At 37.6% G+C, this 19,857-nt stretch overlaps 1 protein-coding gene and 1 long non-coding RNA gene across 6 annotated transcripts in view; both read right to left on the reverse strand.

Annotated features, from left to right (window-relative positions):
* Positions 1 to 11,758, reverse strand: part of LOC127950795 (zinc finger protein 521) — a 90,608-nt gene extending 78,850 nt beyond the window's left edge. For 2 of the 5 annotated variants that reach the window (XM_052548093.1, XM_052548092.1), the window contains exons 1-2: positions 11,141 to 11,560; positions 147 to 293 (exon numbers count right to left, since the gene is read on the reverse strand). In XM_052548093.1, the coding sequence (XP_052404053.1) occupies positions 147 to 293; positions 11,141 to 11,180 (187 nt within the window). In that variant the 5' untranslated portion in view covers positions 11,181 to 11,560. Of the gene's footprint in view, positions 1 to 146; positions 294 to 11,140 lie in introns of all 5 variants that reach the window. The other 3 variants (XM_052548094.1, XM_052548091.1, XM_052548095.1) reach the window with 3 other exon arrangements.
* Positions 11,759 to 13,553: 1,795 nt separating this feature from the next.
* On the reverse strand, positions 13,554 to 19,444 carry LOC127950810 (uncharacterized). Its single transcript, XR_008152545.1, has 2 exons — positions 17,521 to 19,444; positions 13,554 to 14,260 (listed from the first exon to the last, which is right to left on the reverse strand). It is a non-coding gene; the product is annotated as an uncharacterized LOC127950810 (long non-coding RNA).
* Positions 19,445 to 19,857: the final 413 nt, after the last annotated feature.

Here is a 19,857-nt window from a genome sequence, read left to right on the forward strand (position 1 = left end):
AGTGTCCTCCTTTTAGGAAGCAGCTTGTGCACATAATTTTTACATTTGCATAGTTCAAAAACTCTCTGTTGTCTATTTGGCCTATGCATCATGCAAAGTTGTTGTGTAATTTAAAGAAGCATCTATACAGCGAGGTCATTATTCACCTGTGAGGTGACACTGATGACTCTTGTGTGGAGTGAGAGTGTTCCGGGGCTCTTCCTCCTCCTCTTCCTCCTCCTCAGGACAGATGTGGCTCCTCAGACGGCCTTTCCCTTCATCCTTTGACTCAATCTCTGCAGCAGCGTCTGGATCTGAGGGACAGCAGGATGAGAGATGATCCTCCATAGTTAAAGATCTATTCTCACATTATTCCAGTAGACAAGCAGACATAATAAAACATCATTTTCAGAGATAATTTGTGCTCAAGCAATAATTGTATTGATTGCTCTTGCATTTCTTTTTATTAGCAAAAAATATTGATTTTGTTCGGTATGACCAGACAATTGAAGGCAATTTTATCTACCAGCCCCTGTTGCAGACAAAAAAGTGCTAACACTGTGTCAAATCTCATCTTGTACTTCCATATTAGTAGAAAACCACCTTTCATCGAGGAGATTGTCAAGGCTCTTCTCCCAGCCAGACACAATCACAAGCGAAAAGTTCTTACTGTCACGACTGGTTTATTTGTGTTCATCTTACACATACTCTAAATGAAAAATGTGAGCATGCAGAATGCCTCCTTTGTCATGTTGCCATCAAATAAAACAGTTGCCAACAAAAACGTGAAAGTAGCGCATTAGAATGGAAAACCGTGTTCTACAACCCTTAATTATATACCAAAATTCACTTTGGTTTGCTATGATGTTTTAAATGAGCATGCTGATTTATTTTGCTTTATTTTTATTTGCTCATTCTTAATATTCAATAATAATCTGGTATAACTCTTCTATCTGTGAGGGTACAAACTTTACTATAGTACCCTTATGATACAAAAATAAATGCATCAACTAGTCAAAGCAGTTGAATCCTCATCAGACTCTTCAACTCTCAGTTCACTCTCTCTCCATCAGGGAATCTGTTCCTATCTAATGGCTCAGTCTCAAAGCACAAAAATAGCAGCTTCTAGGTAAGAATGCTCAACTTCTCGGTAACGTGGTGTGATTTCAGCTTCTTGATAGATGGTGTTTAATTCTGTATTCCTTCTCTCACATGACAACTAATACTTTATGCTCAAATACTCTCCAGCAAGAGAAAATCCAACTATTTCTGCACACATCTCTTCACATCTTCTTGCCAAACTGGTTCACTGGCACTCAGAAAAAAATGATTCTAGGTTTCCTGCATCCTTCTGCTCTTTCACCACCATCTGATGAAATGATATTTGATACAGCCTTGAATGAACCGCATTTGACATAAAATACTCATGAACACTCACGCAATCACGTAGCATTATTGATGTTTCATGTACATCCAGTACATAATGGTTAATTGAGGAGAATAACTAGTCAATGCATCAGCAAACTGTGAACAAACTCATCGAAAGATGATAAGATTATTTCCAACCTACCAGCTGTAAGGTTTGAACTTTTACAATCTATGTGCAAGTATCCTCTAGAGACGCTGTCATTGATGACGGATCAATAACGGGACGTTTGAGGATTTGACCGCTCTCCAGGAGCCACCACACAAAGCAGTGAATGGGCAATGTTACTGAAGCATTTAGACAATCTCCTTGGTTCTCCGTTTATAGCATAAAGTCACAGTCTGAAACCTGCACTGATTTTCATGGAACAACGAGACTAACGTACACAAGTCTCACACTGTCCTGTCCTTTAAAGACATGCTTCTGTTGAGCATCACTGCTTATCTCATTATGTCACAGAGTCTAATAAACAAGAAGTAATGTGCAGTCAGTCATTATCGTATAATAAACCATAACAGGGTGACCATGACCCCAAACCGGAGGCAAACTCTACCTTTTAAAGAAAATATTAAATGCAAATATATTCCAAGGAAACAGGCTGTGTAGTGAGCAGAGCTTGAAAAATGTGTGCTGCTGTATCTATACAACAAATGCCATGAATAAGTGATTTCTCTTCCCCCTCCTTTCTGGAACTCCTCCAGCAGAAAGTTCATTCTGTGTATCGATCTTCTTTCTCTAATCGGCCCTGTCTCTCTCTCTCTCTCTCTCTCTCTCTCTAACACATACACACACACACACGCATACACACACACGCATACACACACACACACACTCAGTCTAATGCACTCCTGGACTCATATTCTCTTCAAGAACAACACAGCAAATTTTATAAGAGAGAGACACCCTGTATAGACTACATGTGTTTTCTCCCTTTAAATACTTCATGAATAATTTATTTTATTTATTTAAAATAAATAAAAGAGTAGTTTCATGTCTATCCTTGTATTGTCCAACCAGCGGAGGTTACTTTTTAGAAAGAGTAATTACTACAATAATATAATTATTACACTGTTAAAGATCTAATTAATAGCTATACCCAGATCTAAAAAAAAAAAGGGATTTTATTCTACAATTGCATATTATTTCAACCAAAAACAAAACTGATCACCAATTCTAAAAGCTTAATCTCAAAATGTGTTTATTTTCTGTAAATCTATCTTTTTTTAACACTCATTTCGGCTCATAAATTTAAATACCCATGCAGAATTTGCAAGTTATTAATAATTTTAGCAAAATAAGAGGGATCATGGGGGATTATTCTGCAATCTTTTGAAACGTTTGGTAATTTGTGTAAAATGAGATGTCTGTTATGTGTAACAGTGTATTCAGGACGGTACTAAATAACACAACTTTTATGATCCCTCTTATTTTGTTGAAATTATTAGCATATTCTTCAAAAGGTAAAAGCATTGGTAGAACTGCATCTTGAAGTCCTGTTTTCTCACATCTTTTAGATCCGAAAGAAACAACTCTCAAATATGAAATATCACAGTTTGACCATTGCTGGGCTGAAATATCAGATGCTTTCTCCGTCCGTCGTACTGTGTTTATGTCTTCACACCAGCGCCGCTGCTGTGCTAACGGCTGACAGACTCACAAGTACCATCATCCATATGAGCTTTAAAATAAACACACATGAGAGCTGACCTTTACATGAGACAAATGAAGCAGCAGATCCGCTGGACTCACTCATGACCTGATTACTGCTCACCACTGCTGAACGCCACATGCATGACAGGAGGCATTCATCTACTGAACCTCCACAGCTCACATCCGCTCCTAGACGTCCAGACGCACTGCACAGCCACATGCAAATCAGATGCATGCACATTAACCATCTGGGTTGACTCATGGCACACAGAAATGAGCAGGGACACATTAAGGCATTGCATGTCCACATAATGGACCTCTGAAAAGTGAAGATGATCTCTGGGACACGTTTGTATAAGTGCTGGAATCTTGTAAGTGCTAGCTGAAATAATTACATTAAAATTCAGTATGATGCTAATACTTTTAACAACTGCTGCTGGTCGCTTCAGTCTCGCATTCTTTTTACTTTTCTTCAACTGAACAGTTCAATATTAGCTGAAAAATCACACGGATGCAAGTTTCATAAGCCTCTTGTAGTGCAGACCTGCTGTTCCCAGATATGTCATTAATAATAATCAAAAACATTAATAAATGAATAAAACACACTCACTGTTTTTGTCTGAATAACTTTAGTAAGTCATAAAGTTCATAAGTGCATTGAGAACCTTCACGATTTCTGGTGTATGGCTTTACATTTGTTTGTTAAATAACTTTATAATTATTTGTATACCTAATACAAAACTACTTGAAGACAACTCTATATGGAACACATGCATTCTAGTAATGCATTCTGTTTAAATGGATGAATTCTGGATGAATAAATTAATTCCATGCTCAGGAAACTGAATTTTGAATGTGTTTAGTATGTGTGTATAAAGGTGGTATCATTCTGGAATATGCAACATAATAAGAGAAATGTTATAAAAGACTATGCCATATAAAATGTCACATTTATTAACCTTATCCATACAGCAACAGTATTGTGTTATCCACATCATAAACCACTAGCTGCACAGTTTCCTTGTATTGCTTTGAAGTGCCTAAATCTCAGTTTGACGGTCTAACAGATGAGCCCCAGCCTCTATTACAAATTAAAAAACTAGTAACGAAGGAACATTGAGTTGCTTCATTGAAAGCGTATTGTATTAGAGTATTAAAAGCTCACTGTATTATGTAGAGCATTAAGTGAGAGAGATGGACTGCATGCATCTGATACAACATTCATGCTTCAGCTCAATCTCATATTCACAATAAAACATTAGTTTGAATGTCCGCTGAGCAATATCTTTGTCATACTATCCTTTCATCTCATTGTTAGATATACCCAAAACTAAGTATATCATGATTATCAACTATGGAGACATCAGATCATTCCATAATATGTATCTGACTAAATCATGAAACTCTAGATGGTGCAGACTGATCAGTCCTTTACAGGCAATGAGCCAGCAATCACATAGTTTACTACATGGTGCAAGCTGATTGGGCTCTGCTGATTCTGAAGTCAGTGAGATTAGTTTGCTCAACATTTAAAGAGCCAGTAAGATGAAAATTATAAGCTTCCTATCACTGTTTATAAGTCCTGTACATTAGGTTTAAATCCATCCAAGGTTAAAAAACATTGTCATTTTGTCAAAATATCATTTTAAAATTAACGGTTCACGCGAAGCTGTTCAAAAGATTAAGTTTCCTTACTTTCCCACCTTTCGGTAGCATACTGTGTTCTGATTGGTCAACTAACATAGTCAGGTTTGATTGGTTGTTCCGCACACACCTCCACGGTAAACTATGCGTTAGCATCTGTTTGGGGTGAATTATGTTTTAGTCCTCTCATCGCGAATCAAACAGTAAAATAAAAAACTTGAACAGTCTCACTGCTTTTTCTTCTGTGTGTGTGTATTCAAGCCGTGCGCTTCAGTTTGAATCTGAATAGCGCGTTAAGCGCGGGGCGTGGTCACATTAGATATAATGAAGGGAGACGTGAAAAACAGACATCACGTTGTTTTCATATGGATTACTTTATCACAGAATATTTTCGGCCACACTTATTTAGTTTTAAAGAAGACATGTCAAGCTTTCTATAGATATCTCTCTCATGTCTCTTCGTTGAGTATTCACGGAGTTACACTTCATTTTAATGACGTGTTTGTACATGACGATCAGCACAAACAAAGGCTGCAGACAGCACACATACTGATACGACTCTCGGGAGAAAACAAACACATAACTTCATAATCATACTTCGCGTTGTGATTCGGAGATGCTCGTTGGTCTAAATAAAGTTGGTAATGAACCCTCTTTTATGGCCAAACGCTTTGAAAATCCTGCATGTACTCACCGAGATTAGAAAAGCAGTCATCAGTGAAATGTTGTGAACACAACAAAGGGGATTTGTCGTACTGTTCTGGTATTGTGGTAAAAATGAATTTTAGCCATTGGTTCTTCTGATCTTCATTCTTTGGCAGTGAAAATAAAACAACCTTGCCTTTACAATTAAAAACACACTGTCTCCTCGCCATGATGCTATCACACCAACCAGAGCGTCTGTGTGGGGGGGGTGGGGGGGGCAGGTCAGAGTTTTGTTTCTCCCAACACGGTAGGCGGAGATTATTATGCAAAGTGTTCTAGTGACGTACATAGAGATGGGCAAAAGATTAAAAATTTATAACGACTCGTTTCAGCGATTCAGAGTAGACTCCTTACTTTAGAAGCCAATAACTTTATAAATCGTGTACTTTTTGGTTTAATTATTTGCACATTGTTTACACAGATGGACAGCTAAATCATACACTGTAATACAGGTCATTTTTGATTTCCCATCTGTGTGGCTCTTTAAAGGGGGTGAAATGCTAGTTTTCACGCAATATCCTGTTAATCTTGAGTAACTATAGAGTAGTACTGCATCCTTCATAACTCCAAAAAGTCTTTAGTTTTATTGTATTCATAAGAGAAAGATAGTCTGTACCGTTTTTTCCCGGAAAAACACGAGCGGCTGGAGGCGTGACGTGTGGGCGGAGCTAAAGAATCACGAGCGCCAGTAGGCTTTTGCGTTGAGAGCGTTTGAAAGCTGTGACTTTACCGTGAGGAAAAAACCATCATCCAAAACAAACCATGGCTAACAGTCAGATTCAGCGTTTATTTATGATCCAGAATCAGATCCAGAGGCTGAAATTTAACAAGAGCAACATCAGCAACGACGTCTCTATGTGGTATGTACTGAAACTGTATATATTTGCGGTTTTGGAAAATGACTAAGTTCCACTTTATGTCGTCTTTTTTTTTTTTTTCTTTTTTTTTTTTTAAGGTGTACATGTAGAAAGTGCAGTTTGATGACAACATCGCATGTTGTTTACTTGATGTGCTTATGCGCCGACAGCTAAGTTAACAACACAGAGATATTTGAAGCAGTTTTACTCACCTCCTGCGGTTCCAACACACGATCGTGACCCTTTTTCGTTGGGACTGCATTATCCTTAAGAAATAAACGATGTGCAAATCCGTCGTCAAACTGGGCCTTGTTTGTAAAACAAGCATCTTCGAAATGCAGGGAACAAACACAAACACTTGCACAACTCCGTTGATGCTCTGTAAAAATAAACTCCATCCACTGGTCCCTTAATGCTGTTTCTCTTTTGGTAATCTGTGCAGGGTTGTCTTGCCCTGGCAACCAAAAACACACTCCTTTTGTGACATTTGGCGACGCTCTCGCTCTGATCAGTGAAGTCTGTTGTGCTCTCAGTGCTCTGCTATACGGGAGCGCGCGCTCTTCCGGGAGAAGTGCCTCAGGACCCATATAAGGAAATTCCGCTCCATCTAACGTCACACAGAGCCATACTCGAAAAAAACTTTCCGAAACTTGTGACAAACCGGAAGGAGTACAACTTAATTTTTGAAACTTTGTCCATGTTTATCATGGGAATCCAACTCTTTAACAGTGTAAAAAACTCAGTATGCATGAAATAGCATTTCACCCCCCCCCCCCCCCCCCCCACTTAAATGTTCACTGTAACCCTCCACCTCCCCAGCACCACATGTCTACATCTGCTGCAGATACATTCACACTGTCTTAAAATGACACTGAACACTGAATCAACATTCAAAAACATTCATAGTTGAAATATATACTTATTTAACTTTTACAAATCCCCCTGTGGTTGAAATGATAATGTGATTTAAGCTTAGCAACTTTAAATTTTAAGAATGGGAACGATCGTTTAAGAATGATCAATTGAAAATACATCCTTGTTGACCACATTTGGGAATGCAATCCCCTAATGGTGCTTCCTCAGTGATTACGGTCGCTTTGGTTAATGTGATTTCTAAAAATCCTTACATTTTTATGTACTGTACAAATGGCAACTTTCCAGTCAACGTGTAGCATACAAATAACAATCATAAAACAATCTTATATGCCAATAAAGCCATTTTTACTGGTACCAGTGTTCCACAAACAGACCTTGTGTTACAAAATGAGCCTGTCACTTCATTAGAGACTCATTCTCTACCCATTAAACAGGAACCGTTCCTCCTGTATGCCAGGTGTGGAAATCTAAATGGATTTTTGAAGCACAAGGAGAACAAAGACTCCCACCTGCTCCATGAGAAATGAGGCATTCTGGGAGGAGACTTCAGCTCTACCCCTGCGGTCTCCATTATACCTCCACGATCTGCACTTTCATTTCCTGGCACAGAGGAAAGGGACGCCTGACGAGACCTCCCCGCTGGTCTCTGGCACTGACTGACAGAGCACAACACTGCTTTGAAAAGCACCTTTAAAAAGAACTCCTCCATCTGACACAATTAAGCTGAAAGACCAAGAGCTGTACAAAGGCAGGCTTTCTGCTCAAGCACAAAGATACAGTAAACTTCCGCCTAAACAATCCAAAACTTTATTATTTTAGTTATTTGCCATTTAGTAGATGTGATTCAAAAGCAACAGTACGCCAGCCAGTCTTCCTAGAGTATACCGAAGAGTCTGGCAGTATATTTCATACTCTAGGGCTCATAACTGACAGACTGGAGAAATTATAATTGTTCTCTTTGGCTCACCCTCACTGCAAACTAAAATAACTACCTTTGCATCCCAGATCTTTAAATATTAAAGGGATAGTTCACCCAAAAATGAAAATTCAGTCATTTACTTGCCCTCAAGCTGTTCCAAACCAGTATGAGTTTCATTCTTCTGCTGAACACAGAAGAAGATATTTTAAATAATTTTGCTAACCTAAAGGTTTCTGTTTCCCAATTGACATCCACATTATTATGATTTTTTTCCATGAAGGTCAAAGGGAACCAATGAATGTTTGGTTACCATTTTTTTCAATTTTTTAGATTTTCATTTTGGGTTGACTATCCCTTTAAGTGTCTTTTATAATCTAGCAAATGCAATCCATTTCCAAATGCATCCTGAAATGTAACTGCATCTACATCATGAATTATGTGTGTTGGTCAATAGCCTATTTAAAACACAAATAAAACTGCACAGTGATTTATTGAAGTAGCATTCAGAATTCAAAAACACATACATATTAATTTCAGCAAACAAACTAGGTCACATGTGTGAACTACGGACAACATGTCAAAATGTTGTGGCACAGAGCATATCTGCGTGACTCCTCAGAAGACCATCCATCAGGAGACTCGCTCAAAAGATAAAATCCTGACTCATTAACACTAGTCCGGATTCAATCTCATTTTAAATTCATTTTGGGATGACACACATAAATGCTCCAACAATAAGTACGAACGGTGTTGATTTGCACAAGAATGCAACACTAGTCTTGTGGACATATTGTTTGTACTTCACTTGTTTTTGCATTCCACATAGCTTACATAAATGGAAATTTATCGTTCAATAAATTTTCTGCAGTAGTTTATTGAATTCATCATTATTATGTGTCTTTTTTATTTACTTATTTTAGTGCTGTGAAATCGATTAATCGTGATTAATCACATCCAAAATCTAAATCTGTGTTTTCATAATATATGTGTGTACTGTGTATATTTATATGCAGAAATACACACATGTATATATTAGGAAAAGTGTTTTAAGAATTCTAAAAATACATTTTATAAAGCTGCAATTAATTATTAAATTTAGGGCGACCATAGATTGATTGAAGAAAACTTCTATGAATAAGCAGAGAAGCAATTGTGATTTTTTTTTTTTTTTTTTATAATAATATAATAAGATTCTGAATTACTTGGGTTTTTCTGTTTTTAAATATTTCCTTTATTATGACAGATGCACTGACATTTTTGATTTGTGCATGTGAATTTTTTACTGTATTGTTAATAGAGAGAGCATAAATACTGATCTGCTTAAAAAACCTCTAAAGAACTTTATAGATATACTTTTGATAAAGAAAATAAAATCATAAATTACTGTTCTTAAATTAATATAAGTATATAGGCAAATGAAGCTTTTTGCTCCAAACATTCCCATTTTGGAAAATTAGAAATGTCAAGGACAACTAACAGGAACCCACATCTGTTTATTAACTTAAATGCATACGATACTGTTGATGGTGTATTATTCAACAGGGAACAGTAAAGAAACCTACAAGCAAAACAAGTATCCAAACAGTACATTCACAATGCACCTCGAAAAGCATCCAACTGATGAACATAAATGTCTCGTTTACAGCCATCAGGAGCTTTGTCTCAGAGACAGAGAGGAATGTGGCACAGCAAAACCACAGCCAGCGTGTGTGTGTGTGTGTGTGTGCATGTGTGTGTGTGTGATGCAGACGGCGGATCGGAGTAAATGTCAGTGTGAGAGGAGAAAGTGTTTGCATATGAGCGGATGTTGAATGTCTTTGGCCAGTGGACAATTATTCCCTTGGGCAATAAAGCTGTCACCTTTGTCCACTGCATTATATATTAAAATAACCTTTTGTGAAAAAAGGTAATACAATTTTTGTAATAAAAGTCTTCCCTGAAATCTAAAGCCATGGCTCATATGTATATAAACTAGCTTGTGTCTTCATGACAGAGGACAGGATTTCACACACCCTCGCTGACCTCATCACATTTAGTGCTGTGCGCTGACACTTTTACAGCTCCATTATTTACTAAAATAATAACACTAGTTACAGTATGGTACTCAAGGCCGAATCTGAGCGGCCATCTCTTCCTTAGGGTCTTATTTGATCTTTTTCAAAAATGAATAATAAATCAAATCAAATGAATCTTGCATGAATGTGTCCACAAATCCCTCATTGACAAATAGACAAAAGATTGACTAAATCTAGCATATGTTTTAATTCAGATAAAACGGTTACACTAAGGTGTTCTTGTTACAGTTTCATAATACATTTAATAGAGGAATATTAATTAACATGTACTACATGGTTAGGATTAGGGTTACTTGCATGTAATAATTAATTGTTATTATAATAGTGAGTTAGCATGTAACAAAGACACCTTAAAATAAAGTGTTAACGAAATAACAAAATCATGACAAGCATCTCTTATAGTTTTGCTTTTATGCCATCTAAAATCACCAGAAAAAAAACAAAAACAAAAAAAAACAATGTATTATATAAAGAAACTTATAACATAAAGAGTTATTTAACTATTTTGTGGAATTATAACATAGCATTATTTTACAGTGCGTATTCATAATGTCAGAATTAATAATTAAAACAGAAAGTCATTTTTTTTTCTCAAAATGTAAATTTTTTTTAAATGTAAAAATCCTCTGTTCGATTGACTTGTGTGTGAGAGAGTTTGTTTACAAACTCGACAAATATGTTGTAATGGTCAAACGATTCACGTCTCCGGTCACGTGACGTGTCACTCCAAACTTGGATGCAGATTTAACATCCAGATCTTATATCATCACTTCAGCATGCACATATCGTCCTGAACTCTCCAACGAGAGACGAACAGAGCACATAAAACACAGCGCAGAGTGGCATGCTTTCTGATCCATTCTGAACCTTTGCACATCAGCAAGAAAATCTTTGGGTTTATAGTTGTTGATATCTGCTGGAATCAAACTGTGTTGTATAACGCATGCATTTCCCGCGAGAAGGTGTCTGACATCCTACAATATTCAGTTTTGTACGAATGATCACTTACCTTTCAGAGCTCTTGGTTTGGCTTGTTTGCGGCGCGACATCCTACAGAAACCCGCTGAAGAACACACATATATGTTTCTAAATCACCTCTAACGTGATCAGAAAGCTCCTTCAGCATGACACATGGTCAAATCACAGTGGTGCAGCTGTTAAAATGTCACATCCATCTGCTGATAATTCATACACATGTTTGATATTATCTGTTACATTGCACGATTGATCTCGAGCGCCGCTGTAAATGTGCGACAAAAATTCTAATAAAGCGAAAAACGAGTAGAAATTAATTATTTCCGTACACTGGCACGAGCTAAAGACTAATTGAGACAGTCAATTTTCCGATTTCATCTTAGAATCAGGATTGAGTGTTTTCTAAAAAGGGAAAAAGAGAGTCGGAAAGGAACATGCGAGCTCCCTCCTCATCACCAACCTGCGAGGTCTCGCTCTGCGCTGTCGCTCCGGTAGTCCACATAATAATGGAAAATGGAAGCGAGGCCCCCAAAGCCATGAGGACGGCTCCAGAGGGGGCCCCATCCCCGCGGGGACGCGCCCTGTGCGTAATCACGGAGGAAATCATTGTCAGCCTGCTGCTCTCAAACACTGACAGAGAGGCATGATTAAAAACCGCGGGGCGTCGGTAAGACCCGGAGTCTGGATCCGGAGCCTGGACTTCTGTCGAGACTTCTGAAGGCGGACTGGTCCCTCTTCTGGCAGAAGACACACAGAAGCGTCTCTAGATCTGAGAAATGCATATTTAAATATAAAAATTTCAGGGTTATATACGGACTTGGGTTACCCACCACAGTTTTATGGGATTTTTATAGAAGTGTGTGAACACATTTTATTTTTAACCCGATCTCATGAATGTGCGATTTACTGTTTCTTTCTGGCGTACTGTTTATATGCAAAAATGGATTTGATATGCAATTGGTAGGTTAAGGGGTGAGTAGGTGCAGGCCAACAAAAAGTGCGTGTCGTGTGCATATCGTTGAAACACTGGCAGTTCTTTACATACTGTAAAAAAAAAAAAAAAAAAAAAACCCCAAATAACACTTAATGTCAATATCCAGTCCATATCCTGGGAGCTAAAAATCTAGTGCCCAATTTCCAAAGTAAACTATAATGTTTTATTATTTATTTGTAATTACTAAATGACTTATTTAAATAATATGAAGACATTTGAGCTTACATATCACAATATATCACTTTACTATAATGATTAAGATTATGTCAACAGAACTCATAAAATATTGTTCGCAATTCAAAAGCTTTAATTCAATTAATCCATTAGAATGTTAAACTTGCAATCATGCATTGAGTGCCAACTCATTTTTTTATTATTGTTACATGTTACAAATAACAGTAAATAAAGCATACTTCCAAGCAACTGTTAACCAATAATAAATGCAGTACTTATTTGTGTAATTGTGACATCACCTTAAAACGAAGTGAAACCATTAAATTTTTAACTTGCTTGCAGTTTTAGTATAACATGTTTTCCTTTTATTTAAATTAGATTAAATTAAAAAGTTTGTAATGACATTTTAGGAATAGAATAGACATAGAAAAAGTTGATGAACTAAACGATGCTGGAATCGAGGGCATGCACAGAAGATGGAAAACAGCATCCAAGCTGGAATCAGATTCAGGATCTGAGGTTTAGAGATGTTCTCTGTTGCACTGGGACTGAGCGGCTGTTCATTAGCATGTCATGTTGTGACCTCCAGAGTTGTATTATTTGTATAACATCCTCACTATATTAATAAAGCCTCTACACCATCAGAATCCGCTCGAAATATCTGGAATCACCCCTGAGTAAATTCCCCACTTACCATCTGACAAAAAGCACCAACAAAGTGTGATCAAAAGACGGCAGATTGATATGATTTGCTTTTTTGTTGCAATCACAGTGTTTGCAGGATGTAAACATTTTTTTGTATGTGGTTTGGTTCTGTCAGGAGGTCTCTGTTGTCTTTCAGATGAATATGAGCAGTGCGCAGGGTCCCAACATGCTGTCAGACTTTTTCCCCAAATCTGAAGCTCTTTTATACCTGCGTCCCCCAGCCGTTCCTCACAAACACAAACAAACAGCGCTCCAAACCCGCACAGACTGCTCCAGCCTTCATTAGGAACAACACTCCTGTTCCTCCAGCGCTCGGTTTAGTTTGCAGCATACAAACTTTCATTGTCATACTTATTGTGTGAATTAGAGCAACTTAAGGGCCCGAAACTGGCTTCTTCCTGTAAAAGCTGTTTGGTTATGCTTCGAAAGTCGCATATGGTTATATTTTATATTCACAAGTTGTAAAGTGTGATCAGATGATATAGTTTTTCTTTCTTTTTTAGGGGCATGTCCTGAGCAGTGTCCCAGACAGACAATATAATGTCATACAGTATACAGAGAAAGGATATATATATATATATATATAGGATTTAGTTTATTTTGAACGTTTACATGATGTACCAGCAACATATTTTTGTTTCTTACTTGGATTTTGGTCTTCAAAATGTTACTGTACGTTTCCTTGTAACTGTGAGTGAACCTCTACCTACAATTTATGCACATACACTATATGGACAAAAGTATTGGCACTCCTTCTTTAGAACAGGAAAAGTCATTCATGTAATTCATGTATTTAAAAATTGTATTTCCATCTCGGTTGAAACAGTTTTGGAGCTGTCTCAAATGATTTGACTGGTGTTTGGCTCAAGGTCTGTATTTAAAGTCACAGCAGACCAGTCAAGTTCTCAATCGATCATGTCTTTCTGAGCCTTGTCTTATATTGTCATGATCGAGAAGAGAAAGGTCCTGTGTTGGTTAAGACTGACTGCTAATATTCGTAAGCTTCCAGTGTGGCCGGGTTCAGTTGGAGGCGTCCCGGCTGTGGGTGGAGGCTGGCGGACATCGTGCCCTTGCTCGGGGTTTTTGGCAGAGCTCGTTCGTGTCTTGTTTCATCGCAGCACATGTTCACTCAGTATTTCTGAGTGCCAGGGGTCTTGTTTTTGGGACATAGATGTGTTTTTGTGATTGCTCTTAGGTTTTTAGTTGCACAGTTCTCTAGTCATTCAAGGCTATTTTAATAGCATCGCTGCTGGAGAGAATATGCAGAGAAGATGAAAATGCCTAAGGGAAGGAAAAACAGTAGATTACATTAGCTAACCGTTCATTTATATAACAATGGTATTTTTGAAAATGCTTATTCTTAAATGGGTCTTCCCAGTGCAGGTTTTTTTTAATTATACTGTTTTTGCTTCTATGCAAACTAGGAAAATGCAAAGTGCATGGAAAGTGCATGCACATTCTGTGTTCAGTCTAATAGTGTGCAGCCGCAAAGCATTTCATTACAAAGTGGATTCGTCAACTGGCCTGGAACGAATGGTGCAGTGTTTATAGTCATTTTCACAGATCCGTGAATAGGGTTTGTTTTGAAAATGCTGTCGTCTGTAGGCAAAACTGATTGTAATGAATCTGCCCAGCTCTGAGTCCTGTGTGAACAGAAGAACAGAAGGACCAGGTTACTGGGATGATCTCTGTGCTGGTCTCGTCTCTGCTGTCAGGAGGTCGTGAGAGACACCAGACTCACATCCCCATAGTTCTCCTCTCACTGGATGACACACATTCAATCTTTCTCTCTCTATTTCTGACTCTCAGGTTCTCCGAGAGATACAGCCACACACACAGACAAAGGATGTTTGCAGTGTGTAACCCTCTACAGTGTAGTCTACACCAACAAATAGAGACGGGAAGCATTCACTGTAGTTTGTCTACAGACACAGAACTCGTGGTCTGGGCTGACTGCCAATGAGACGTCACAGAAAATTAATAATGATGTTTAGCAGAAGAAAATGGAACGGTTAACAATAACTGTGAATTATGAGGAGAAGGAGGGAATAAGAACGACCATATGAGAAAAAAAAAAAATTATATATAATCTGGCCAAAATATATTTTAAATGTATTTTGTAAACGATCAAAATAAATGTAAAAAAAAAAATTTTAATGGAAAAAAAATCTATACATATTTATTTATCTTTTTCCCCCCAACATTTATTTAAATATTTTAGGGATCGAGAAAACACATTTCCAATCTTGCAGTAGCCTACATTTAGTCTGAATGCACATGTGGTCTACTAGAGATCAAAACTAGATTTTCGGTGATTTCAAAATTACAGTTTTTCATGTGTCTTTTAAATGCAAGATATGTAAAGTGTACCTGAAGTATCCTTGCAGTAGCTGCACTTTAGCACTACTTCTGCATAATTAAAGTGCACCGAGTACAAAATTAGTTTGTTCCAATGTATTAGACTTTAAGAATCCCAGTTTATACTAAAAGTACAATTGCATGGTATTTTTTAAGTACATAAATATGTAAATGTCGTATACTTATCGTGAAATAAATTAATTTCAAATAGATTTTAGTATATTTATTTGTTGTATCAAAATAAATTTTCCTTCAATATAATAAATTACATTTATACTGTTAATTCTGTGCCAACAAATTAACAACTTTACAAAACAACGCTCAGTTGATTCAGAGTTTTGAGAAAAAATATATTGTTTCTCCCATTAAAATGTTTCTAAAACAAAAGACGTGGTGCATTATTCTGTTCTGGACGGAGAAAAAAAAGCTCAATGTCTGGAGATTACTGTATTACTTTATTACAGTGTGGGTTTACTTGACCATGTGTTTTTCAATCTGCAACTGATCTGTTATCAAAACAGGCCTATGATTGACACAACTCTTATTTATACTAGATATATCTCTATAAACAACAAACAACTGACCTCTGAATGAACTGAAGTAAACAAAAACAACAAAAAATGACGAAACCTTTTACCTTTGGGAAAGCAAAGCAGTCAAAGTAAACAAACTAAACTAATGAATCACCGTCTGTACATCAACTCATCACAGAACTGCTCTCAAATCCTGACCTTTACTCCTGTTTGACCTCGAGTGAGATCTAGTCGAGCTCTTTCCAGAACAAACACACCTTCTGTCCGCTGGGAGCCGTGAGGACGGACACACACACACACACACACACACACACACACACAGACAGCTATAAATACAAGCAGTTGTTAAGTGCTAGCATGCGCGGCTCTTGGCATGTTAATCAGGCTTTCTTTTGCCGTGGGCTATTTAGAGGATTCACCAGCACCGTGCTGAGCTCCTCACTGCTCCATTCAAGGACAAAAGCATCTCAAACGGACATTTATTTTCTTTGCTCTTGGCAAATATCCATACTTATTATAGCAAACATACACTCACGGCCGCCACTGAATAAAATATAAATGTAAAATGAGACCAGAGATATTTAAAATATTTTATCAGTCTAAAGTGTGCCCTTCAAATGTTTTCTTTAATAAACTGGTGTTTAATGTAATATACATTTTTTTTTTTCCCCGCTCCACAAAATGTGTAATGCAAGTCAATAGCAAAGATGTGTCGCTGTCACTGTGTGCAGAACTCAAAAATGACCAAAGAGAAGCTCAAAAAGCAGCTTGTATGCTGAATGAAAGCTGAAGATTCATTATTCATACTAGATATACAAAAATAGTAACTAACACTGTGAATACTACTTGAAACATTACATAATGCATCATATAATAACACCATATCTACATAACCTGAAGGATCATGCACTAGCAGTGTTCTGGCTCATTATTAACCCTCGCTGTAGTGCATTCTGTCTGAACAATATAAAACATATTCACGGACCAAACTCTAAATATATTCTGCGTTAATACACAGTAAAAGTTCAGACATCGTCTGCTTTGCTGCTGCTGTGTCAGAGGATGATTTATTTTGTCCAGACATTTAGGGAAGAACTATATAATTGAACACAATTTGGTCAATGGTGCACAGTCAACCATCAATTTTGCAGTCCAGATGTTAGTGTATAATGAAACATCTTTTGCTGTTCACACATTTTCTGTTTCACACCATAAAAGCGTTGCAATTTTAAGAAGGCATATAAAGTAAAAAAAAAAAATTAAATCCTTGTCAACATGTTAATTTGTATTTAGAATAATGAGATATGCTAATCATCACTATCATAAAGATTTCTTCCCCCAGTGCTGTCTGTGAAACTCTTGTAAAATGTCCAAATAAGGATGATTTGAGGTTCTCTCACCCCCCCTACAGGACACACAGACTCTATTCAGTGAAGACTGCTGTATTTTTGTGTTACAGAAGATTCAAGGAGAAGCCTCTGATGGGCAACAATATAATGATGACATGTTGATTTAATATAAAGAGATGTCCTACTTTTATTTTAAAATATTGATTAGATCGTTTGAGAAAGCATGTCTCAACAGGTAAAAGTAGGCTACTTTTAATAAAAGTATCAACAAATTAGAAATACTTTTAACTTTAGCTACTACCTGTCGTGAAGAAACGCCACAAGGTCATCGCCTCGATCGGAGACCCAAACATTCCATATCTATTTTAACAAGTCTTCGTATTTTGTCTTGCACTTCTGTAACGAAATCTTAAGTTGTTTTTCCACACTAGCTAAACACCCTCTGGCTGATATGCTGCAGTAGCCACGCCCCCAGACTCACGCTATTGGCTGCGCCGAGGTATGCAAATACATAAGATGACAGGCAGGTAGGACATCCAATCATTGCACTCGAATGGACTGCAATGACTGGACAAACATTTTGTGGCTCTGTGACATCCATTTTTTTGTCAATCAGCAGACCAGGGATCCTCAAATCTGGCCCACAGGATCAACTTTCCTGCAGAGTTCCTCTAACCCTAATCCAACACACCTGAGCATGCTAATCAGTGCCATTACAACACTTTTTGAATGATATGTAAGTGCATGGTCTGAAGCGCATGGCACAGGTGCACTTAGGGCCTGTCCGAATCAACGTTTGCTAGTTTAATGACAGAAGAAAAAAAAAAAAAAAAAACTGTTGGCGCACCTGGCGCATTGTCCAAAAGGCTCGTACCCATTCTCTTCATGAGTCATTGGTGTGTTTTGGGTGTAACTTATAAAATCCAATCAGAGTCTCATCTCCCATTCCCTTTAAAGCCAGTTGCATTGCACCACAGTGGAAGAAAAATACTGCACCCATTGACTTTAGACCAGGTTTTAGTTGGTCCATGGTGCAATAGTTTTTAATTGCCTGAAAATAGCAACGCGCCAACAATGCACCTGAAAACACCTAGTTTTCAGACCAGCATGCCCATGGGTGAACAGATGGCCACGAGTGCATTTGCTATTTAAACAATGTGGTGCTGGACGTGAAAATGATAACTGCATCCGGCTGAAAGTAGCAAAAAACACTTGTGTCACATTGCACCGAGTGTATAGGTGCTTTGACACCAGAGGAACGTTTCATAGCTCCTAAAACTATTGGCTCAAGTTCCTGGTTCTTGCTACTTCAGAGTCGAGTCTAAAACAGGAACTATCAGTGATGTAGTGTTCACTGACTACACTATGCAGTGAGAAAGCGCTTTATGATAGGGCTCTGTCTTCTATTTGTATTTCAATGATGTGAAAGTAAACTTTTATTACAAAGGTATATAAAACTATGGCATTTAATGAGTTTATCCATGTAAATATATGGATAGAATCATCAGTAAAATAAACCTGCATCGAGTTCTGCTGATAGTGACTATCGCTGTGTAAGGCACTATCATCTATGGCCCTGTGGCACGATGGCTGCAGCCCAATAAAGCTGCTGGCTTCCCCTGGGCTGCTAGTTCACGTCTCTAGGTGCTGGTTGTGTTCACACTATTTATTCAGTGTGACACATCTCCAATTAAAGTGTGCTGAGAGCTGAATCCCCCCTCTCTCCTCCCCACAAACCCTCCATCACAAAGAGAGAAAGACAAAGAGGAGAGAAAGAGGAAGAATATTCTGCCTTCAGCGATGATTGCAGTCATTTCCCACGGTGGCAGCTCACAGTCTTGCCCTGAGAGGTGCTCTGAATTATAATCGCGAGACGAACGGAAGCAGTGTTTTTCTGTGACAGCACAGTTAGTGAACACAGCTACCATGACCTTATAAAATGGACACTTTAATCGATCGACTTATTTCTGCCCAATCACAATGCAGACTTCATTAAATATCCTATATACCTTCCACCTGGTCTTTTCGTCTTGGTTTAAAAGAGCCAGTCTGTCTCACACATTTTAAAGAACCGCTACGAGGCATTGTTGAAGCACACTTTAACCAGCACCATACACTAAAGCCTGAGTTATAATAGAAACATTGGTGGCACTATTTCTTCATTCTTTGATGGTTTACCAGATACTTGCCATTGATGAGCAGCAGTAATGTTAGTACCGGACTTCTTAAAGAGATGTATTTATTTATTTATTACATTTGTATCATAAGGTAGACTACATTTCATTATTGGAGTAAAGCCTGGAATACACCACAGGATTTTTGCTGGATAAATAAATAACACCTTTTCAAATTTCTGTATTCCACTTCCACTGCTGGTTCCACATCTGGCTCTAGAAACAATAATTTGTTTTATTTTATATAAATAATGGTCATTGTCAAAGTCATTAGTGTCAGTGTAGTGCCACTAAGAGAAGACAGAAAAATCTAAAAAATGTTTTCTATTTTAACTCTGCCTCAGTGCTAACACTGTTTTTTTAATGGTTAAAGTTAGTTTAATGTAAAAATTAGAATAAAAAAAAAAGCAATGGTAGTGCATTAAAAGTAATGTAAAGGAAACAGCACTGATGTTCTCTTACTT

Source organism: Carassius gibelio, chromosome B2 (genome assembly GCF_023724105.1).
Source record: "Carassius gibelio isolate Cgi1373 ecotype wild population from Czech Republic chromosome B2, carGib1.2-hapl.c, whole genome shotgun sequence".
Taxonomy (NCBI): Eukaryota; Metazoa; Chordata; class Actinopteri; order Cypriniformes; family Cyprinidae; genus Carassius; species Carassius gibelio.